General features: G+C 47.6%; 1 protein-coding gene across 4 annotated transcripts in view; it reads left to right on the top strand.

Moving 5' to 3' along the window:
- The window catches only part of TMEM8B (transmembrane protein 8B), a 208,118-nt gene that overhangs the window by 141,265 nt on the left and 42,099 nt on the right, over window positions 1-24,754 (top strand). For all 4 annotated transcript variants that reach the window (XR_012227403.1, XM_073563322.1, XM_073563321.1 and 1 more), the window contains 4 exons: window positions 6,006-6,129; window positions 6,225-6,367; window positions 7,330-7,508; window positions 7,589-7,735. Coding sequence is in view for 3 of the 4 variants with exons in the window: in XM_073563322.1 (XP_073419423.1) it covers window positions 6,006-6,129; window positions 6,225-6,367; window positions 7,330-7,508; window positions 7,589-7,735 (593 nt within the window). In the remaining variant the exon portion in view is untranslated. The remainder of the gene's footprint in view (window positions 1-6,005; window positions 6,130-6,224; window positions 6,368-7,329; window positions 7,509-7,588; window positions 7,736-24,754) is intronic.

Raw genomic sequence — 24,754 nt, 5'->3', positions numbered from 1 at the left:
TGACTCATATTCAGTCTGTGATCTATTAGTATACCCAAGTCTTTTCACATGTGCTGTTGCTTAGCCCTATTCTTCCATTTCTGTATATGCTTTTTTCATTTTTATTGCCCAGATGTAGTACTTTGCATTTTTCCCTGTTAAAAACCATTCTGTTAGTTGCTGCCCACTGCTCCAGTTTATTTATATCTTTATAAATCCTCTCTCTCTCTTCTCTAGTATTAGCTATCCCTCCTAGCTTTGTGTCATCAGCAAATTTAGTCAGTTTACCCTCAATTCCTTCATCTAAATCGTTGATAAAGATGTTGAACAATACAGGGCCCAGGACAGAGCCCTGTGGTACCCCACTTGAGACATTCCTCCAACTGGATGTGCAGCCATTTACAACCACTCTTTGGGTCCGATCACTAAGCCAGTTATGAATCCACCTAACAGTTGCTTTGTCCATTCCATACTTAGCCATTTTTTCAATTAGGATTGTGTGAGATACTTTGTCAAATGCTTTGCTGAAGTCAAGATATACTATATCTACAGCATTTCCCTGATCCACTCAATCAGTGATTCTGTCATAGAAGGAAATTAAGTTAGTCTGACATGACTTATTAGTTACAAACCAATGCTGACTCTGTTTAATCACTTCATTCTTATCCAGGTACTGACATACATGTTGTTTAATAATTTGTTCAAAGATCTTTCCTGGTATAGAAGTCAGACTCACCGGCCTATAGTTGCCTGGGTCTACATTCTTCCCCTTTTTGAAGATAGGAACAACATTTGCTCTTCTCCAGTCTTCTGGGACTTCTCCTGTTCTCCAAGAATTTTCAAAGATTATGGAGAGGGGTTCAAAAATTTCTTCTGCTATCTCCTTCAGTACTCTGGGGTGTAATTCATCTGGACCTGGAGACTTGAATTCATTTAGGTTAGCTAAGTTTTATGAATGGGTCGCCAAGGAGGATGGCAAGAACAGGCTAAGCTACCAGAAGACCAGAGAGGTTGGTAACTAAGCGGATTGCAGACCCCTTATCCTATCCGCACAACTATCAGTAGCCGTGGAGCGTTCCTACGATGCCCTAGACGCTTCGTCACAGCCGGAGGACTAACTAAGCGTAAAGACAGAAAGATGAAATCTAAACTGCCCTGGAGCATATCCCCAAAGGAATAGATAGCCCCCAAAGATGAGACATAAACACAGGCAGAGAACAGACTGAGCAAACGGTGGGCCCAATGTTATGAATGGGTCACCGAGGAGAAAAAAGCAAAACAAGCTAAGTCACAGAAAACCAGAGAGGTTGGTAACTATGCAGATTGCAGATCCCTGATCCTACCACACAACTAGCAGCAGCCGTGGAGCGTACCTACGATGTTCCTAGACGTTCCGTCACAGCCTGAGGACTAAATAAGCCTGTTGTGAGCTCATTTTCAGGTTTGCCTCTGGCTTCTGGTGAGGGTTATGGAGCTGGCTGTGCTGACAGAGGAGTAGTGAGTTCTCTATCTGGACTCCCTCTGTTGGTGAAGTGAGGCAATGAAGCTGATCTAAATGGCAGAGACCGGCCACCTGAGGAAGAGGACTGTGATTGGATATCAGGAATTTCTGGTTGGATTTAAGGCAGCCGACTCCCTAGTTTCTTGCTGGTGATTTCTCCCGACTGTGGCTTCTGGTTTCCATTTTGGTTCCTGCCTTCTTAAAGCTAAGTTTTCTCTGCTTTTGTTCATATGAGTTTTTGTCTGGTTTACTTAGTTTTTGTGTTCAGCCAGCCCTGGTTGGGACTGGGCTGAATCCCCATTTTGTCTCTGATCAGTTGATCTCTTTTGCTCTGTCTTGAGAATATACCTGAGTGCTGATATAGGGTATTGAAGTCTAGCGACTTCAGGGCCTTTTTCTATCAGACGTGTTGGACATTTTTTGGCAGGGTTTTTTGCGTGATTGCAGACAGCAGATTTTCTTTCCTGTCCTTTCTAGTTAGTGAGGGCCCCATCGTTTGCTCAGCCTATCTTTCTATCTGTGTTTGTGTTTTCATCTTGTTTCACCGACAATACATGTTGGGGGCTGTCTATTTATTGCTTTGGGGTCTGCTCTGGGGCAGTTTAGATTTTCCCTTTCTTTCTTTAGGCTTATTTAGTTCTCCGACCTTGACGAGGCGTCTAGGACCACCGTAGGCACGTTCCACGGCTACTGCTAGTTGTGTGTATAGGATCAGGGGTCTGCAATCTGCTAGTTACCAACCTCTCCGGTTTTCTGGGCTTAGCTTGCTTTTTGTTTTTTCCTCCTCGGTGACTCATTCATAACAAAGCCTGAAGCATAAAAAGGGGAAAACTAACTGCCCCAGAGCAGACCCCAAAGGAATAGATAGCCCCCACACATGTATTGATGGTGAAACAAGATGAAGGCACAAACACAGGCAGGAAAATAGGCTGAGCAAACGATGGGGCCCAAACTAACTAGACAGGAAAGGAAAGGAAAGACACTGTCTGCAACCTGCAAAAAAAACCCTACAAAAATAATGTCCAACACTTCTGATAGCAAAATTAACCCTGAAGTCACTAGACCTCTCCCACTATATCAGCACTCTGAAATATTCTGAGGCAGAGCAAAAAGACACCAAACTAATAAGGGACAAAAAGCAAATTGGCAAAATACTGATAAATAAGAGTGGAAATTCAGCACAGCCCCCAGCCGGGGCTGGCTGACCACACAAAAAACTGAATAGACCAACAAAATCAAGTGTGAACATTAGCAGAAAAACTTAGCTTTAGAAGACTGGAAACCAAGAGCTGACAAGCCAGAAGGAATCACCAGCAACTGAATAGGGCGTCGGCTGTGTTAAATCCAATCTGAGACTCCTGAGGTCCAATCGTCATCCTCATTCTCAGGTGGCAGATCTCCAACGATCAAATCTCCTCCTGTTACCACCAGAGGGAGTCAGGAAGGAGAACTCTCAACTGGTGAACCAGAGAATGAACTCACAACAGCCCAAGCTGTCTAGACAGGACAGGATAGAAAAAGATACTGTCTGCAATCACGCACAAAACCCTGATAAAGTCCAACACTTCTGATATACAAAAAAACCTGAGATCACACGATCTCACCCCTGCTAGATCAGCACTCTGGTATAAACTGTCAGCAAGCAAAAAATACTAACATAACGGGACTGAACAAACTGCAACATATGAAGCAGGGCCCAGCTGCCATGAACTCATTTTCTGCTCCACCAGTTGAGAGTTGCCCTTCCGTTCTCCCTCTGGTGGTGACAGGAGGTAGTGCTGTTGGTTTAAGTGGTAGTGATCTGCCACCTGATGAGGAAGATAACAATTGGATCTCTGGAGTATCAGACTGGATATAAGACAGCCAACGCCCTATCCGGGTGCTGGTGATTCAGTCTGCTTCTCAGGTCCTTGACTTCAGCTCTCTTCCAGTCTTCTCAAGTTAAGTGTGTTTTTTGCTAATGTTCACACTTGCGCTTGTTGGTCATTTCAGTTTGTTGTGTAATCAGCCTGCCCCTGCTGGGGCTATGCTGAAATTCCACTCCTATTAATCAGTATTTGCCAATCTGCTTTTTGTCCCTTATTAGATTGGCCTCTTTTTTGCTCTGTCTCAGAATATTTCAGAGTGCTGATATAGGTTTAGAAGTCTAGTGACTTCAGGGTTAATTTTGCTATCAGAAGTGTTGGACAATATTTTTGTAGGTTGTTTTTGGCAGATTGCAGACAGTGTCTTTCCTTTTCTGTCCTTTTTAGTTAGCCGGGCCCCATCGTTTGCTCAGCCTATTTTCCTGCCTTTGTTTGTATTTTCATCTTGCTTCACCGTCAATACATGTGGGGGGCTGTCTTTCCTTTGGGGTCTGCTCTGGGGCAGTTAGTTTTCCTCTTTTCCTGCTTTAGGCTTATGTAGTTCTCCGGTTGTGACGAGGCGTCTACGACAAACGTAGGAATGCTCCACGACTGCTTCTAGTTGTGCGGTTAAGATCAGGGATCTGCAATCTGCATAGTTACCAACTTCTCTGGTTTTCTGAGACTTAGCTTGTTGTCTTGTTTTTCCTCCTCGGTTTCCCATTCATAACACCCAGTGCTGCCCCCGGCAGGGAGCACGCTGAACCCTGGCAGCAAAACAGAAAGCAAAAAAAGACACAACCAGATTAGATGCAGAGGATTAGCAAAAAAATCACTTAGCTGAACACGCAGAGCAGGCAGGGGACAAAAGCACACAGAAAAAAATCACCAGCAACCTTCAAGAACAGCCTGCTCCATTGTATGCTCCCAGCCAGCAATCCCAGATTCCCAATTATCATCATCAGGTGGAGAACCTCCATCCACCTGGCCAGCTCCACTACTCTCAGTAACCACCAGAGGGAGCTTCGGCTTAGAAATCCGAGCAAGGGAGTACGCAACAGCTAAATGTTTCCTCACTATCTTTCTGTATATAGATATCTTGGATTCTTCTATTCCCTTAATAGGACAGTGAAGAATAGTTGATGTTACATTTCCTTTCTGAGAGAAAGCAGATTCAAAATAGGAATTTAAAAGTTCTGCCTTCTCAACATCCTGTCATACCATTTCATCATTTTCATCCTGTAAAAATCCGATAGGATCTTTGACTTTTTTTTTTACTTTTGACATATCCCCAAAATCCTTTATTATTGCTTTTGACGTCTCTTGTAAGCCTCAATTCATTGTCCGCTTTAGATAATCTGATTTGTGCCCTGCAGGTTCTGCAGACAGCATTATATTCTTCTTTAGATATGCCTCCCTCTTTCCATTTTATAAACATTTCTTTCTTTCTTTTTAGCATGTGCTTAAGTTCTGTGTTCATCCATCCTGGTTTCCTTAAATGCTTCCTATTCTTCACTCTTTTCGGAATTGTTAACAACTCTGCTTTGAGAATTTCATTTTTCAAGATTTCCCATCCTTCCTGGACATTTTTGTCCTTAAGGATATCCAGCCATTGGATTCCTCCAATTCTCTTTCTGAGTCCCTTAGAATCTGCCTTTCTGAAATCTAACCTTGACGTCTGAGTCTTCACAGGTCTTCCTCCTCTAGTTATCCAAGATTCTAAAATAGCAAGGTTGCTACCTCCTAGGGTCCCAGCGACTCTTACCTCCTCAACCATTTCCTCCCTGTTTATAAGCATTAGATCCAAGGTAGCAGATCCCCTTGGTTTCTCCCCTACCTTTTGAAAGATAAAGTTGTCAGCAGGAGAGGATAAGAATTTCCTTGACCTGTTAGTTTTGCCTGAGATAGATTCCCAACAAATGTCTGGATAGTTGAAATCTCCCATGACAACTATGTCATATTTCTTGGAGAACTTGGCCATTTGATGCATAAAGAGTTCATCCATATCTTCAGCTTGCACAGGTGGCCTGTAGTAGATGCATACAATGGTGTCCTTTCCATTGTTCTCTCCTTGTATTCTTACCCAAACAGTTTCCACAGAACTCCCAGTCTCTGAAGCTTGGATCTCTGTGCAGATATACGCGTTTCTAACATACAATGCGAGACTTCCTCCTCGTTTATCAAGTCTGTTTCTAGCAAATAAGTTGTATCCTTCTAGCCTTGTATTCCAATCATGTGTATCGTCCCACCAAGTTTCAGTGATTCCAATGACATATTTATTTTCCTGCGTTAGTAGTTCCAATTCTCCTTGTTTGTTGCCCATGCTTTGTGCATTAGTATAGAAACATTTTAGTTTGTGATTGGTTTCTCTTCCTCCAATATTTTTATTTAGATTTTTTTTGTCTTTGTTCTTTCCTCCCACTTCTAATAGCAGAGTTCTCAATAGCATTTGTCAGGTGTATGGCTTTTTCTTGCCTTTTGCTTCCCTTCCCACATTGTTCTAGTTTAAAGCTCTCCTGATGAGAGCTCTGCTGGCTTTCACCCTCCTTCTCTTCGCTTCGCTGGTTCCCGCCCTTCTCCTCGGTTCCCTGCTGGATCTCACCCTTTGTTCTCGGGTCCTCGCCCTTCTACTGTGCTCGTGCTAGGAGCTGCTCTCATGTCCATGTGATTTTTCTTTTCAGCTTCACTCTCTGGTTTTTCCTTGTCTGTAAATACAACAAATGGCATCAGCCGCTTGCGAATCCCGTACCCCCAGACCGGCACTTGGTACCTGAGCCTGCACTCCCTCTGCAGCTCCGATCATGGGTGAGGATTCCGGACATTCATGACTATAACGCTCATCATGGACTTCTCCCCTGTGTTATCCTAACTCTCATTGTGGACCTTTCCTGTGTCGGTAGGTGGCGACAGTGTGGTAACATCAGTGCTGAGCTCAGCCTTCGCACCTTCCTGTCTCCGTGTATTAGTGAATGTGGCCCCTACGGACAGTGCAAACTGCTACGCACCAACAACTACCTGTACGCTGCCTGCGAGTGTCGAGCAGGTAACACTTGGTTAAACCAGAAGGTTAATGTCACAGAGAAGTAATGATTTCAAGACTAGTGTGTGGGGTTGCGAGATGCAGGCACTCTGTGGAACGCATTGTCTGGAGGCCAGCGAACTCGGGCGGTCTGTGGGCCGGGGAACGCATGAGGTCTGTGGGCCGGGAACGAAGGCGGGCAGGGGAACCGCAGGTGGTCTGTGGGTCCGGGTGACCACGGGTGGCCTGTGAGTCCGGGGGTACCGCAGGCGGTCTGTGGGTCCAGGGGGACCGCGGGCGGTCTGTGGGTCCGGGGGACCGTGGGTGGTCTGTGGGTCCGGGGGGCCACGGGTGGTCTGTGCGTCCAAGGGACCGCGGGTGGTATGTGGGTCTGCAGGCGGTCTGTGGGAACCGCAGGCTGTATGTGGGTCCGAGTTTGGTCTGTGAGTCCAGGGGACCGCGAGCTGTCTGTTTGGACCGTAGGCGGTCTGTGCGCCAGGGAACGCATGCGGTCTGTGGGTCCGGGAATAGCATGCGGTCTGGGGGACCTCATGCGCTCTGTGGGTTCGGGGGACCACATGCAGTCTGTGGGTCCAGGGGAACGCAGGCGGTCTGTGGGTCCGGGGGAACGAGGGCGGTCTGGGGACTGCGGACGGTCTTTGGGTCTGGGGGACTGCGGGCGGCCTGTGGGTCCGGGGAACTGTGGGCAGTCTGTGGATCCAGGGAATCGCGAGCAGTCTGTGGGGACCGCGGGCAGTCTATGGGTTCCGGGTAACTGTGGGCAGTCTGTGAGTCCGGGGGACCACAGGCAGTCTGTGGGTCCTCGGGACCGCGGGCAGCCTGTGGGTCCAGTGGAACCGCAGGCACAGTAAGTCTGTGGGCTGGGCTCAGGGGAGCAAGTGGGCGGTCTGGGGGCTGGTGGACGCAGGCGGTCTGGGGGCAGGGATTGGGGGTGCAAGCAGTGACTCCCTTATTTTGTATCGCAGGTTGGAGTGGCTGGGGTTGCACGGATAACGCTCAAGCCTTCACTTATGGCTTCCAGCTTCTGTCCACGTTGCTCCTCTGCCTCAGTAACCTGATGTTCCTCCCGCCCGTTCTCATCGCCCTGCGTGGTCGTTACCTTCTGGAGGCCTCTGTCTACATTTTCACCATGTTCTTTTCCACAGTGGGTATTAGACAACAGCAACATCTCCAGTGTCCCCTGAGCAGTAGGGTCACCGCCATCATCCTCCTCCTCTCTTGCAGTTCTATCACGCTTGTGACCAGCCGGGCATCGTTGTCTTCTGTATAATGGAGTACGACGTGCTGCAGTTCTGTGATTTCCTCGGCTCCCTCATGTCTGTGTGGGTGACGGTCATCAGCATGGCGCGGCTACAACCAGTCATCAAACAGGTAATGAGCTGTGTATATGTGTGTGCACCCGTATGTGTGTTTTAGTACTGTGGTGTTCACTCGGTAATGAGGCAGTGACCCAGTATATTTGAAAGCAAAATGTCTTTAGTGTCCAAAAACTCACAAATGGAAAGCAAACGATATATTCCGTATTGCAGCCAGGGCGTCAAAACAGTTCGTATCTGAGACTGGTTGCCATGGGTGTCGAAAATTACTCGGGGGATATATTGATATATCCCGCCACTGCCACCAATATGTCATGAACCGGGGGTGTTTGGTTGCCCCCAGTTCGTCAGGAGATTTATTATATCCCACTTTCCAGTTCGGTTTGGAATTTGCAGCTCTCTGGTGCCCCCTTGCCCTCAGGTCAGTCAGGGAACTATACCTAGGATAAGGATTCACCAGAAAGGCTGCCTTTCTGTGTACTGGCTATTGGCACTCTGCAGTGAGGGCGGTGTGTATATTCCCAGTCCCAGGCGGGAAATACACATGTAAAACCTTCTGTTCCGTCCCTGCCAGAATCTACCAAATACCCCAGAACAGACTTTTCTGCCATCAGCTCCTAGTTCTGATATTAGAATTAATGTCGGGTCAGGAGCCAGCCCACCAGTAACGTAGTTTTAGCACGGAGGTCGTGGGGGGTATGTTTAGAGCAGGGAGAACAAAACTAGTAACGTTTTATAGATTTTACTCCAAAAAGAATAGGCAGTGTTTACAAAAGTACAAAAGATGTTACAAAGACAAAATTTGCAAAACCATTTTTTTAGGGACCACATCATATTTGAAGTCACTGTGAGATGTCAATATGACAGAAAATACCCAAAAGTGACACCATTCAAAAAGCTAATTAACCCTTTATGTGCTTCACAGGAACTGAAGCAATGTGGAAGGAAAAAATTAACATTTAACTTTCTCCTTCGCCTCAATGGGGGACACAGATACTAAGTGAAAAAAAGAGGTTAGCTCCTCCTCCGTCGTATACACCCTCGCCTCTATTGCGGGCGGAACTGTTGTGAGTTCATTTTCCCCTTCACCGTCGATGTCTGATGAACTCCCTCTTCTGGTGAAGGAAGGGAGTGAGGCTGATTACCAAACACCTGATCTGGTAGATGATGACTGGGTAACAGGAACTTCTGACTGAATATAAGGCAGCCGATGCCCTTCTGAGTCGCTGGTGATTTCTCTGCTGGATTCTTGGAGACCAGATCCCTGCTTCCCAAAGATAAGTTTTTGCTCTTCTATTGAACTTATTAGTTTTGTTTTGTTTACCTTGTTTTTTGGAGTTCAGCCATCCCCGGTCGGGGGTGTGCTGAGTTCCATTTTTGTCTCTGATCAGTTTGTTTCTTTGCTCTGTCTTCAGAATTTACCTGAGTGCTGATATAGTCATTTTGAAGTCCTAGCGACTTCAGGGCCTGTTTTTCCTATCAGACGGTTGGGACATTTTTTGGTAGGGTTTTTTGCGGATTGCAGACAGCAGCTTTTCTATCCTGTCCTTTTTAGTTAGCTTGGGCCCCATCGTTTGCTCAACCTATCTTTCTATCTGTGTTAGTGTTTTCATCTTGCTTCAACGTCATTATATGTTGGGGGCTGCCTATTGCTTTGGGGTCTGCTCTGGGGCAGTTTAGATTTCCCCTTCCTTTCTTTAGGCCTATTTAGTTCTCCGGCTGTGATCGAGGGGTCTAGGGCATCGTAGGAACCCCCCACGGCTACTGTTAGTTGTTGTGGATAGTATCAGAGGTCTGCAATCCGATAGCTACCAACCTCTCCGGTTTTCTGGACTTAGCTTGTATTTTTGTTTTTTTCCTCCTTCGGTGACTCATTCATAACACGGAACTCAGTTTTTTGCTTAGTGTCCATGGAGGCACACACGTCTGGTTTTGCTCCACACTTTTTCTTTTATCTTTACCCATGAAGATGAGACAGGGGCAACGGACCCTATTGAAAGGGTCCGATCTCCCCAAACCATCAACGGGCGAGCACGTGTTGAGTATCGTCTCCACGTATCCTCTCCCGCACCGTGGGACATATCTGGGCCGTTTTCCCCAGACCTTTTTTATTTTATTTTTACCGTCTATGAAGATGAGACAGGGGCAACGGATCCTATTGAAAGGGTCCGATTTCCCCAAACCATCAACGGGCGAGCACGTGCGAGTGTCCCTCCATGTTTCCTCTCCCGCGACATGGGACACAATGCCGGACTTAGCCCTGACCACCCCTAGGTATTGAAACCATGGGCTGTACAGAGGCACAAGACTAGTCCGTGCGGCCCCCACTGCTCCACCAATGCTTAGACTGCGGTGCTGAAAGGCGGCAGACAGTCCCTCTCCTCACCCCCTGAAGGGGTTAGATGGAGCTAGGGTGCCTGCACCATCCTATTTTGTCAAGGCCCCCTCACATACCTGAGCTGGGAAGCTGAAGAGGATCGTCAGTGAGGAGAGGGCCTGGGAGGGCTCCTGCGGCGAAGATCCAGGGCTGGAGCCCTTAGCTGTCAGATGCCACCGGCCAGTGGCTGCAGAGCGGTGCGGAGAAGCCCGCGCCAGTAAGTAGCACCATTTTTTTGTGGCACCATGGAGTCGCCCCCCGTCGCCGGCAGGCGATAAATTGAGGCCGCAGCTTTAGCCGAAGCTAGGCCGCGACCGGAAGTTCCGCCTCCAGGCTGCGCGTCACTTCCGGCGGCCCGTCTCCCCAGGCCTGGGCGGCGGGGGATAAATTTAGTCCCCGGCTTCGGAGCGCGGCTAAGCCGCAGACCTGGAAGTACCGCCCCTGGACCGGTTTATATGCTGGCGGTCCGCCCCACAGCTGGTGGCATGCGATTTTTGTGCGGAGGCATCCAGGAACGGGGGCCACAGGACTGGGGTAAGTGCTGCCCGGGAGACCACAGGGAAAACAAGGTGCTACCTCCTTCCCCCTATCCCCAGCAGTGGACAGATACAGCATGTCCGAAGAAGCAGCATGCATCTCTTGTCCGGCTGCGTTTCCGCGGGCGCAGAGCAAGCGATTATGCAAAGCCGGCGGCTCCAAACGTGCCCAGGAGCTCTCCCCTGCGACCGAACCCACAATGCTGGTGTGGGCAAACCGCAGAGGACAAGGCTCGGGATTCCCGCTGTGCAGCGCCCGGAACCCGACGCCTAACAGAACCTCAGTGTCCGTCCTCCCCTGCGACCGCAACCAATGTGCCAAGCCCCCCAGAGTGGGCCCTATCACTGTCACAGTTCATGCAAATGAGTCCCTTCAGGCCTCAGATGGGGGCAGGGACAGTGGCTCGCCGGCCTTAGAGGGGACCTCCACCTCACAAGAGCCTCTCGCCTGCAGGGGCCGCTCTCACTTCAGGCAGACCCGAGGGAAACGAATCCACACGATGTCGCCCAGTCCATCCGGTGCCTTGGCATCCGTAAGTTCTGATTCTCGCTCCCCGTCACCAGTGGTTGATAGCGAGCAGACCTCAGAATTCGACTCAGACGAGCCCCTTGACCTGGATACTCCAGCGTCACGTGAAACAGTGGACAGCCTTATAGAAGCCGTCAATCAGACCTTGGGGATTGAGGATGATCTCGCAGTGGCTACGGGGCATGAAGTGGCATGTAAGCAAGTGAAGCGCCCGCACAGAATTTTTTCCTCTCACCCGGTGTTTGAGGACATAGTGCAGAAGCACAGAGAACGTCCAGACAGGCGTTTCTCGGGTCAAAAGGCACTTGAAACAAGGTATCCGTTTGCTCCGGACCTCCGTGAAAAATGGATGGAATCCCCGATGGTGGATCCTCCAGTTTCGCACCTAGCCACTAAGACCCTGCTATCCGCCCCTAGTGTTTCCTCAATTAAGGATCCCATGGATCACCTTATAGAGATCTTAGTTCGCTCAGTATATGAGGCGTCAGGGTCAGCGCTTGCTCCCTCATTCGCAGAAACTTGGGTAGCCAAGGCTAGGATATCATGGTCAGAAACGTTAAACAAGGTCGCGCAGGAGCAGGATCTACCTGCAGAGATTTCAGAGGTCGCAGGTCAGATGGCGATGGCCGGAGACTATGTAATCAATGCGTCTTTGGATGCGGACAATGACTCGGCACTTGCTGCCGCTAATGCAATTTCTATCAGAAGAGCCCTATGGTTAAGGACATGGCGAGCAGATTCTACTTCTAAGAAGTCCTTGACTTCCCTGCCTTATCAGTGCGGCCACCTTTTTGGGGAGAAGTTGGATCAACTTATCTCCGACTCCACAGGAGGAAAGAGCGGGTTTCTCCCTCAAGAAAAGGTCAAAACGCTTTTTTGTCACCCGTTTTCGGGTGTGATGGGGTATACGACAGAGCAAGAAGGGACAACAGGCCGAGGGACGATCCAACGAGTTTTATTAAGGCAGGGAGCATACAACATCAAATATCCAAAATATCCTTGGAGTCCATGAGAAGTCCACAATAAGTCCACACAATGGAAACAAATCCGGGCACCTCACGATAGTCCTTGTGCCAGATACGATAACAATAATCCTTGCAATAGTCCACAGGATTCCACACAATCCCACGGACATCACGAGCTGGCCTCAACTCAGTTCGTGACTCCTTCCACGTCCGCACTCCAATCACAACTGATCTTAAAACAAGAATCTATTGTCAGGGCTCCTGGGATCAGCCCATCTGAAGGGGGGTAGGGGTCACACCTACTATTCAATGGTTTGGTCCATCAGAAGATTCTAGAAATGTAAGGGCTCCACTTAACCTACAATAAACATCCTGTAGACTATCTTCTGCTTAGGAAAACAATAGCCAAAGTACCACTAGCTGTTGACACAAGCCTAAATTAGATTATGGTTCAGGTACATCACAAGACATTGCAAAGTATTGGGGGAAGGAGACATGGTTAATTTACAGCAAATACAACCAGAGAAAAGTTAAATGACATATTATACAAAATACAGGACAGGGCAAAACTACAAAACATGACATCGGGCCTTTCACAACCCCGGGTGGACTACAGCGGCCAATTCCACCGCCTCAGGCCGCCCCAACCAGGATAGGGAGCGAAAGGTCTCATATAGAGCTAACCCATTGGGAAGAATGCATACTCAGCAGCTCAGATCGAGGGGATCCAGATCCCAAAGATCGTTGGCCAAATGATTCGAGGCCTTTACCAGACGACACCGGCAAGGTGGGCGGCCGCCTACTCTGGTTTCACCATGTCTGGGTCAATATCGCTCACGACGCATGGGGAAAGGAATTGGTGGCCTTAGGTTACAAAATAGAATTTGTCAGATATCCTCCAAGATGGATTTTTCTTTCCCGGCTTCCCAGGGTGGATACTCAGGCAAGGGCTCTATTGGGAGCCATCAAATCGCTCCAGCACAACGGAGTCATTGTTCCAGTGCTGGAACACGAAAGAGCTCAGGGGTTCTATTCCAACCTTTTTGCGGTTCCCAAAAAGGACGGGTCTGTCAGGCCTGCTTTGGACCTGAAGCTTCTGAACAAATTAATCAAGATCAGACATTTCCAGATGGAGTCTCTCCGTTCCATCATATCGGCCATGGAGCAGTGAGAATACTTGGCCTCAATAGACATCCAGGACGCATATCTGCATATTCCCATTTTTCCTCCTCATCAGAGGTTTCTACACTTCACTATCGGCGATCAACATTTTCAGTTCGTAGCGCTACCCTTCGGGCTAGCCATGGCTCCCAGAGTGTTCACTGTTGTGAGTTCATTTTCCCCTTCACCATTGAGGTCTGATGAACTCGCTCTTCTGATGAAGTAAGGTAGTGAGGCTGATTACCAAGCACCTGAGCAGGATGATGATGACTGGGTGACTGGAATTGCTGACTGGATATAAGGCAGCCGACGCCTTTCTGCCTTGCTGGTGATTTCTCAGAGGGATTCTAGGAGACCAGTCTGATTCCTGCTCCTCAAAAGCTTAGTTTTCTGCTCTGCTTTTTGCATTTGTGTTTTGGTTTTGTTTTGCCTTGTTTTTCTGGATTTCTGACATTCCCTGCTGGGGTGAGCTGAATTCCTTTTTGCTCTGTCTTCAGAAAATACCTGAGTACTGATATAGTCTTTTTGAAGCCTAGCGTCTTCAGGGCTTTTTTCCCTATCAGTCTGTTGGCTCTTGTTTTGATAGGGTTTTGGCGGATTGCAGACAGCAGCTTTTCTATCCTGTCCTATTTAGTTAGCTTGGGCCCCATCATTTGCTCAGCCTATCTTTCTATCTGTGTGAGTGTTTTTTCATCTTGCTTCACTGTCATTATATGTTGGGGGCTGCCTATTGCTTTGGGGTTTGCTCTGGGGCAGTTTAGATTTCCCTTTCTGTCTTTAGGCTATTTAGTTCTCCGGCTGTGATCGAGGGGTCTAGGGCACCGTAGGAACCCCCCACGGCTACTGCTAGTTGTTGTTGATAGGTTCAGGGGTCTGCAATCCGATAGCTGCCAACTTCTCTGGTTTTCTGGACTTAGCTAGTATTTCTGTTTTTGCCTCCTACGGTGACTCGTTCATAACAGTTCACAAAGGTTATGGCAGTTGTCATGGCCACACTGCATTGTCGAGGCATAGTCATATTGCCTTATCTGGACGACCTCTTGGTCAAGGGCCCGTCAATAAGGGCATGCGAGGAAAAGGTCAGCATCATGCTAGGTACTCTTGCCCGCTTAGGATGGTTGGCAATGCAAAGAAGTCATCCCTTGTGCCAGCTCAGAGGATCGCCTTCATAGGAATGATCTTCGACACTTGCCGAGGGTTGGTAATTCTCCCTCAGGAAAAGGCGCTAGCTCTCCGGCAGGGTGTCCGGACACTTCGCCCACCAGTCCCTCATACCATCCGATCCGGGATGAGGATTCTAGGGAAAATGGTGGCAGCAATGGAAGCGATACCTGTCGCCCAGTTCCACCTTCTCCCCCTGCAGCATGCCCTCTTGTCAGCCTGGGACAAGAATCCTTTCACGCTCGATCGGCGGTGCCGACTGTACTCTCAAGTCAGGCAGTCGCTCGGATGGTGGATAACCAGTTCCTCTCTGGCCCAGGGGAAACCTTTCCCCCCAGATCTTTGGCTGGTAATGACAACCGATGCCAGTCTCCTCGGTGGCGGAACAGTGTTTCGCCACCACACAACCCAGGAACGGTGGGCACCACAGGAGGCACACCTCCCGATCAACTTATTGGAGATACGAGCAATTCGGCTGGCTCTGCTGAAGTTTCATCACTTTCTAGCAGGCCACCCCATCCGGATTCAATCGGACAACGCCATGGCGGTGGCTTATATAAATCATCAAGGGGGCACCCGCAGCAGAGCAACCATGCGCAAGGTGGGGCTCGTTCTTCAGTGGGCCGAAGCAAACCACTCGGTGATTTCGGCTGTCCACATTCCAGGTCGTGGAAAATTGGGCGGCAGACTTTCTCATCCGGCAGGGTCTTGCATCCGGAGAGTGGTCTCTACATCCCGAAGTTTTTCAGCAGATTTGTCAACTGTGGGGAGCTCCGGATGTGGACCTGATGGCTTCCAGAGTGAATGCCAAGGTGCTCACATATGTCGCTCAGGCCAGGGACCCGCAGACATTCGCGGTGGACGCGTTAGAGAGCCCGGATAGCTCAGTCGGTAGAGCATTAGACTCGGGCTTTGCCCCAAGTTCCCTCAGGAGACAAATACCGGCCTTATCCGTCCTGTTCCAGCGCAGAATTGCTGCCAATTTGCAGGTGAAGACTTTTCATTCAGGGAGTCTCCCACTTGGCACCTCCCTATAAGGCGCCTATGGACGCCTGGAACCTTAACATGGTCCTAAGTGTTCTGCAGGAAGCTCCATTTGAATCGCTTCAGGATATCTCTTTGAGGTACCTTTCCTGGAAAGTGGTGTTCCTAGTGGCCATCACTTCCATCAGGCGGGCTTCAGAGCGGGCGGCCCTATCCTGCCGAGCTCCGTTCCTCACTTTCCATAAGGATAAGGTGGTCCTCAGACCAGCCCCTCCTTTTCTGCCAAAAGTCGTGTCCTCTTTTCACATTAATGAAGATGTTGTTTTGCCTTCATTTTGTCCAGCACCGGTGCACCGTGTGGAAAAGGCTCTTCACACGTTAGACCTGGTAAGAGCCCTCCGGAGGTACGTGTCGCGGACGGCACCCTTTCGTCAGATGGACACGCTGTTTGTGCTCCCCGAAGGGCGCAGGAAGGGACTCGCTGCCTCAAATTCGACCATAGCCAGATGGATTCGTTTAACTATTCAGGAGTCCTACCGCATTAGAGGCACGCCGATTCCAGCAGGGATCAGAGCACACTCTACCCGGGCAGTGGGCGCCTCTTGGGCGCTTCGGCACCTGGCTTCAACGGAAGAGGTTTGCAAGGCAGCAACCTGGTCCAGCCTGCACACATTTGCCAAACATTATAATATCCATGCTCAGGCCTCGGCGGATGCGAGCCTGGGTGAAGGATTCTCCAAGCAGCGGTGGCGCACCTTTTTAACAAGAGGTGCATGTAGCTTGGATCGGTGAGTCATTTCTCCCACCCAGGGACTGCTTTAGGACGTCCCACAGTATCTGTGTCCCCCAATGAGGCGAAGGAGAAACATGGATTTTTGTGATAACTCACCGTAAAATCCTTTTCTCCGAGACGCTCATTGGGGGACACAGCACCCACCCTATTAGCCAGTTGGCTCTGTTTTTGTTTAGTTAATACGCATTTATTTATGTGATATAAGGGTGGTCCTTTTCTGGACATGTACCTGTATTAAGGCTGATTTTGTTGTCCTCCTACTGCTTTGGCACCAAACTGAGTTCCGCCCGCAATAGGGGCGAGGGTGTATACGACGGAGGAGGAGCTAACCTCTTTTTTTCACTTAGTGTCAGCCTCCTAGCGGCAGAAGCATACACCCACAGTATCTGTGTCCCCCAATGAGCGTCTCGGAGAAAAGGATTTTACGGTGAGTTATCACAAAAATCCATGTTTTTTTACAAACATTTTACTTCAGAATCAATTTTTTTTTATTTTCACAAGTGTAAAAAGAGAAAATGAACCACAAAATTTGTTGTGCAATTTCTCCTGAGTGCGCTGACACCCCATATGTGGAGGTAAACCACTGTTTGGGCGCACTGCAGGGCTTGGAAGGGAAGGAGCGCCGTTTGACTTTTTCAATGCAGAATTGGCTGAAATTGAGATCGGACTCCATGTTGTGTTTGCAGAGTCCCTGTTATGCCTAAACAGTAGAAACCCTCAACAAGTGACACCATTTTAGAAACTAGACCCCCCCAAGGAGCTTATCTAGATGTGTGGTGAGCACTTTGAACCCTTAAGTGTTTCACAGAAGTTTAAAACGCAGAGCCATGAAAATAAAAAATCATTTTTTTCCTCAAAAATAATTTTATAGCCCGCTATTTTTTATTTTCCCAAGGGTAACAGGAGAAATTGGACCACAAAAGTTGTTGGGCAATTTGTCCTGAGTACGGTGATACCCCATATGTGGGGGAGAACCACTGTTTGGGCACATGGGAGCGTTCGGAAGGAAAGGAGTGCCATTTTGGAATGTAGACTTTGATGGAATGTTCTGCGGGCATCATGTTGCATTTACAGAGGCCCTGATGTGCCTAAACAGTAGAAACCCCCAACAAGTGACACCATTTTAGAAACTAGACCCCCCCAAGGAGCTTATCTAGATGTGTGGTGAGCACTTTGAACCCCCAAGTGCTTCACAGAAGTTTATATAAGTGGTGGGGTAAACCACTGTTTGGGCACACATCGGGGCTCAGAAGGGAGGGAGAACCGTTTGACTTTTTGAAAGCAAAATTGGCTGGAATCAATGGTGGTGCCATGTCCCGTTTGGAGACCCCCTGATGTGCCTAAATAGTGGAAACCCCTCAATTCTAGCTCCAATCCTAATGCCAACATACTCCTAACCCTAATCCCAACCCTAATCCTAAACCCTAATTCCAACTCTAACCTTAACCCTAACCCTAACGGAAAAATGAAAATAAATATATATTTTTTATTTAATTATATTTCTCTAACTAAGGGGGTGATTAAAGGAGGGAGTTATTTACATTTTTTTATCACTGTGATAGGGTTTATCTCAATGATCAAAATGTACGTTGAATGAATGAATGAATGAATGAAATCTGCTGGCTGGCAGATCTCGGCGGGCGCACTGCGCATGTGCCCGCCATTTTCTTCCCGGAAGAAGATGACGGAGCCCATGGAGAGGAAGCACGTGGGCTGAGGACCACCGGGAGGTACTGTGGGGGGATTGGGGACCATATTTTTCTCTCCTCTGATGTTCGATCTGTTGTGAATTCGCTTTCTGGCCTCCCTCTGGTTATTACTGAAGGTGGTGGAGCTGGTCAGATTGACAGGGGGTAGCGAGTTCTCTTTCTGGGCTCCCTCTGGTGGTTACTGGAGGTAATGGAGCTGATCTGATTAACAGAGGCTTGCCACCTGATAATGAGGACGATGAATGGAGATCTGGGGTTTCAGTTTGGGATTTAAGACAGCCGACTCCCTCTATCCCTGCTGTTGATTTTCTTTTTGCCACCTGAGGTCTGATGTTAACAGCTCTGTCCCTGCATGTTCAGCTAAGTGTTCATTTGCTATTCTGTTTGCATTTGATCTGGTTTTGTCTATCTCAGTTTTGTGCGGGTCAGCCAGCTCCGGCTGGGGCTGTGCTGAATCACCGTCCATATGTTACTGCTTGTGCCAGTTTGTTTTTGTCCCTTATTAGAATGGCCTCTTTTTGCTCTGCTTTCAGAATATACCAGAGTACTGATATAGTGGGGGCAAAGTCGTGCGACTTCAGTGTTTTTTGCATCAGACGTGTTGGACTTTTTGCAGGTTTTTTTGCGTGATTGCAGACAGCGTCTTTCCTTTCTTGTCCTGTCTAGTCAGTGTGGGCCCCATCATTTGCTCAGTCTATTTTCCTGCCTGCGTTTGTGTTTTCTTCTTGTCTCACCGACAATATATGTTTGAGGTCTATCTATTCCTTTGGGGTCTGCTCCGGGGCAGTTTAGATTTCCCCTTTCTTGCTTTAGGCTTAGTTTGCTCTCCTGCTGTGACGAGGCGTCTAGGATATCATAGGTATGCTCCACGGCTACTGCTAGTTGTGTGGATAGGATCAGGGGTCTGCAATCCGGTTAGTTACCAACCTCTCTGGTTTTCTGTGGCTTAGCTTGGTCTCGCTCTCCTCCTCGGTGACCCAATCATAACACCAGCCTTACTGTAGACTCTAGAGTACTCTAAATTAGGAAAGAATTTAAAAAAAAAAAGGGGGAAAAAAAAGTCAGAATTTTTTTTTTCTTGTATATTTTTTCCTCTTTTTTTTCTGGGGCTGCAGGAGGAGATTTTTTTTTTTTCTAAATGGAGACTAAGCAATTGTCTGATCGTGTTGAGCAGCTCGCTGCTGAAGTGCGGGGAATTTCTGCCTATCTCGCTCAATCATCTGTTGTTGAACCAAAAATCCCTACTCCTTATTTGTTTTTTGGGGATCGGTCTAAATTTTTGAATTTTAAGAATAATTGTAAACTATTTTTTGCTTTGAAGCCTAACTCATCGGGGAGCTCTGTGCAGCAGGTTAAAATTGTCATCTACCTGCTGCGCGGCGATTCCCAGGATTGGGCTTTTTCTCTGACACCCGGAGATCCTATTCTGGCTAATGTGGATGTGTTTTTTCAAGCCTTGGGGTTGTTGTATCATGAACCTAATGCTATTGATCAAGCTGAGAAAACCTTATTGGCATTGAACCAGGGTCAGGATTCTGCAGAATTATATTGTCAAAAATTCCGAAAGTGGGCGGTCCTTACTAAATGGAATGATGATGCCCTAGCAGCTCTCTTTCGGAAGGGTTTGGCAGAAACCGTAAAAGATGTCATGGTGGGATTTCCTGTTTCCTCTGGTCTTGACGATTCTATGTCATTGGCCATTCAAGTTGATCGGCGTTTACGTGAATGTAAAACTACACAAGAGGTGTTGCTGCCTTTTGAACAAACGTCTGAACCCATGCAATGCGATAGGGTTTTGTCTAGGGCGCAACGTCAGGAATTTAGAAGGCGTAATAAGCTGTGTTTTTTCTGTGGGGACGCCTCTCATACTATTTCTGTCTGCCCTAAACGAGAAAAGTGTTTTGCTCACACATTTGCCGTGGCAGTGTACAGCCTAAGTTCCTTTTGGCAATTACTCTGATCTGCTCCTTGTCTACATTTTCCGCTAAGGCTTTTGTAGATTCAGGAGCAGCTTTGAATCTGATGGATTTTGACCTTGCTAAACGTTGTGGTTTTCCCATGATACCCCTGCGGACTCCGATCCCTTTGAGGGGTATTCATGCTACTCCTTTGGCGGAGAATAAACCCCAGTTTTGGACCCAGGTGATAATGCTGGTCGCCCTGGACCACCAAGAGAATTGTAAATTTTTGGTGTTGCACCATTTGCATGATATTATTGTTATTGGTTTTCCTTGGTTGCAGACTCATAATCCTGTTTTGGATTGGAAATCTGTGTCTGTGGTGAGTTGGGGTTGTCAGTGTGTTCTTAGTGACACTCCTGTTTTCTCCACCTCTCCTCAGTCTCATGATATTCCTGATTATTTGGCTGATTTTTCTGATGTATTTAGTGAGAGTAAGTCTGCGTCTTTGCCTCCTCATAGGAGTTATGACTGTGCAATTGAGTTAATGCCGGGGTGTAAATTTCCCAAGGGTCGGCTTTTCAACTTATTGGTACCCGAACATGATGCTATGCGATCTTATATCAAGGAGTCGTTGGAGAAGGGTCATATTAGACCATCCTCTTCACCTTTAGGTGCTGTTTTTTTTTTTTTTTTGTGGCCAAGAAAGATGGCTCATTAAGGCCATGTATTGACTATCGCTCCCTTAACAAAATCACTGTTAAATATCAGTACCTGTTATCCCTGATTTCTGATTTATTTTCCAGAGATAAAAGTGCCTGTTGGTTTACCAAACTTGACCTCAGGGGGGCGTATAATCTTATTCGCATCAAGCACGAGGATGAATGGAAGACGGCGTTTAATACCCCGGAGGGACATTTTGAGTACCTGGTGATGCCTTTTGGGCTCGCTAATGCCCCTTCTGTCTTCCAATCTTTTATGAACAATATTTTCCGGGACATTGTGGATAAGTTTTTGATCATTTATCTGGATGATATTTTGATCTTTTCCAGTGGTTGAGATTCTCATGAGGAACATGTCCGGACAGTGTTCCGGACTTTGAGGGAAAATTCTCTGTATGTTAAAGGATCGAAGTGCCTCTTTGGTGTACAGATGATTTTTCATTTTTGGGATTCATTTTGTCCCCGTCTGCTATTGAAATGGACCCGGCCAAGATACAGGCCATATACGATTGGGTTCAGCCCACTTCTTTAAAGGCTCTCCAGAAGTTTTTGGGTTTTGCTAATTTCTACTGTAAATTTATAAGTAATTTTTCTTGTATTGTTAAACCACTGACTGATCTGACCAAAAAGGGCGCTGATGTGGTGAATTGGTCTCCAGAGGCAGTCTCGGCATTTCAGGGATGGAGATTCACTTCTCCTCCGGTTCTACGGCAACCTGATGTCTCACTCCCATTTCAGGTGGAGGTAAATGCCTCTGAGATTGGTGCAGGATCCGTTTTGTCCCCAAAAGATCCGGTGACTTCTAAGATGAATCCCTGTGCCTTCTTTTCTCGAAAATTCTCCCCATCTGAATGTAACTATGACGTGGGGAATCGGGAATTGTTGGCCATGAAATGGGCATTTGAAGAGTGGAGACATTGGTTGGAGGGAGCTAGACATCTAGTTGTGGTCCTCACCGACCACAAGAATTTGATTTATCTTTAATCAGCCAAACGCTTGAATCCTAGACAGGTTAGGTGGGCCTTGTTTTTCACGCGTTTTAATTTTGTGGTCTCTTTTCTTCCGGGCACTAAGAATGTTAAGGCGGACGCCCTTTCTAGGAGTTTCTTTGCGGATTCTCTTAATGTGACCGAGCCTACTACCATTCTAAATGAGGGTGTAGTTCTTTCCGCCATCTCACCTGATTTGAGACGTGCCCTGGAGGAATTTCAGGAGGACAAACCTAAACGTTGCCCTATGGGAAAATTATATGTCCCTGACCAGTGGAGGAAGAGAGTAATGTCTGAAATTCATTGCTCCGCGTTGGCTGGTCATCCAGGTATTTTTGGTACCAGAGATTTGGTGAGTCGGTCTTTTTGGTGGTCTGCCTTATCTTGTGATGTCAGGAATTTTGTGCAGTCCTGTGGGACTTGTTCTCGGTCCAAGCCCTGTTCTCGTACTAGTGGGTTGTTGATGCCCTTGCCGGTGCCCAGGAGGCCATGGACCCATATCTCAATGGATTTTATTTCCGATCTTCCTGTCTCTCAGAGAATGACTGTTAACTGGGTGATTTGTGATAGATTTTCTAAGATGATCTATCTTGTACCACTCCCAAAGTTGCCATCTTCTTCTGAGTTGGTGCCCTTGTTTTTACAACAGGTGGTTCGGTTGCACGGGATTACTGAGAACATTGTGTCGGACAGAGGAGTCCAGTTTGTTTCCAGATTTTGGAGAACTTTTTGTTCCAAACTGGGAATTCAGTTATCTTTCTCCTGGTTGTCTTCAAAGAATATTCCTATGAAGGTTGCATCTCCAAAATTCAAGCCAAGATTCATTGGACTTTATAAGATTTTGGAGATCCTTAATCCTGTTTCTTTCCGATTGGCTCTTCCTGTTACGTTTAAGAGTCATAACATGTTTCATAAATCTTTGTTGAAGAGGTTTGTGCAGCCAGTAGTTCCTATGGTGGTGCCTCCTGACCCTGTATTGGTTAAAGGGAATTTGAAATATGAGGTAGAGAAAATATTGGATTCTTGTTTGGCTAGACGGAGACTCCAGTACTTGGTCAAATGGAAGGGTTATGGCCAGGAGGATAATTCTTGGGTCTCTGCTTCTGACATTCATGCCGAAAGATTGGTTCATGCTTTTCACCGGGCCCATCCTGATCGGCCTGGTGGCGAGGATGAGGGTTCGGTGACCCCTCCTCAAGGGGGGGTACTGTTGTGAATTTGCTTTCTGGCCTCCCTTTGGTTATTACTGAAGGTGGTGGAAGCTGGTCAGATTGACACAGGGGTTACGAGTTCTCTTTCTGGGCTCCCTCTAGTGGTTACTGGAGGTAATGGAGCTGATCTGATTAACAGAGGCTTGCCACCTGATAATGAGGACGACGATTGGAGATCTGGGGTTTCAGATTGGGATTTAAGACAGCCGACTCCCTCTATCCCTGCTGGTGATTTTCTTCTTGCCTCCTGAGGTCTGATGTTTCCAGCTTTGTCCCTGCATGTTCAGCTAAGTGTTCATTTGCTATTCTGTTTGCATTTGATCTGGTTTTGTCTATCTCAGTTTTGTGCGGGTCAGCCAGCTCCGGCTTCGGCTGTGCTAAATCACCGTCCATATGTTACTGCTTGTGCCAGTTTGTTTTTGTCCCTTATTAGATTGGCCTCTTTTTGCTTTGCTTTTAGAATATACCAGAGTGCTGATATAGTGGGCGAAGTCATGTGACTTCAGTGTTTTTGTGTATCAGACGTGTTGGACTTTTTGCAAGGATTTTTGCGTGATTGCAGACAGTGTCTTTGCTTTTCAGACCTGTCTAGTCACTGTGGGCCCTATCATTTGCTCAGTCTATTTTCCTACCTGCGTTTGTGTTTTCATCTTGTCTCACCGACAATATATGTTTGGGGGCTATCTATTCCTTTGGGGTCTGCTCTGGGGCAGTTTATATTTCCCCTTCCTTGCATTAGGCTTAGTTAGCTCTTTGGCTGTGCCGAGGCGTCTAGGATCATCGTAGTTACGCTCCACGGCTACTGGTAGTTGTGTGGATAGGATCAGGGGTTTGCAGTCCGCTTAGTTACCAACCTCTCGGGTTTTCTGTGGCTTAGCTTGGTCTCGCTCTCCTCCTCGGTGACCCAATCATAACAGCGATCACATCAGAGGAGAGAGAAATTAAATGGCACATCAGCCTTATTTTTTGCGGTCACCACTATACGGTTAATAACGGCGATCGCAAAAGCGGGGTCGGTAAAAACCGACCCGAATCATGTTCTCTGGGTTCGAGACCCCGGAGAAAATCTGACTCTGGGGGGCGCTATACACTTTTTCCACAGCGCCGTTAATTAACCCGTTTTTCAGTTCCTAGTGAGCGAGGAGATCCAAAAACGCTGTGGTGAATCGCTCTAATGAAGTAGATTTAAAAAATATAGGCTTCTTGTATATATGAATAATCGGTGCTATTATATTTGATTGTTAAATGAACATGGGGCTACACAAAGAGCCATGAGCTTTTGCACACGACTGAGTGAGCTGCTCACAACACATTCCCGAGAGAGGGGTAAGAAAGAGGGAGACAGAACTACACAGTGCTGGCAGACAGAGAAGGAGGGGGCCCGCAGCTTGTGAGGGGGGAGGTGTTGTCATTTATAAAACCAAGGAGATGTAGCAAAGCTCTGTATGCGTGACTGAACCATAAGACTTACATCATATTTCCTGACAATGGGCGACTGCATCACTGTGTCATGCTGAGGGGGGCACCACGCGTTCCCTTCTCTTGGCTCTGTGTTACCTCTCACAAGAGGGATACTTGCTCTGTAGTTTGCAAACCAACACTGACACACCCAAACCTTGCTGCAGGGTTTTTAAATGGAATCTGTGGTTATGGACCACTTGTAAGACCTGGCTGAAGAGAGTGAACCACCCCACTACCATCCTGTAGTTCACTCCAAAAATAAAAGCCCTTTGCAGGTTTTCCTAAACATTGCCTTGGCCAAATAACTTGACCAGGTCCACACTTACTTTTATTTCTCCTTCGCCTCATTGGGGGACACAGATACTGTGGGTGTATGCTTCTGCCGCTTGGAGGCTGACACTAAGTGGAAAAAAAGAGGTTAGCTCCTCTGCCGTAGTATACACCCTCGCCCCTATTGCGGGCGGAAATCAGTTTTTTGCTTAGTGTCTTTGGAGGCACACGTGTCTGGTTTTCTCCAGACTTCTTTTTATTTTTTCTCTCTTTTTTTCCATGAAGATAAGACAGGGGCGACGGATCCT

Source organism: Dendrobates tinctorius, unplaced genomic scaffold (genome assembly GCF_039654945.1).
Source record: "Dendrobates tinctorius isolate UK_male_01 unplaced genomic scaffold, ASM3965494v1 ptg000386l, whole genome shotgun sequence".
Lineage (NCBI taxonomy): Eukaryota > Metazoa > Chordata > Amphibia > Anura > Dendrobatidae > Dendrobates > Dendrobates tinctorius.
This window is presented reverse-complemented; position numbering and strand designations above follow the sequence as displayed.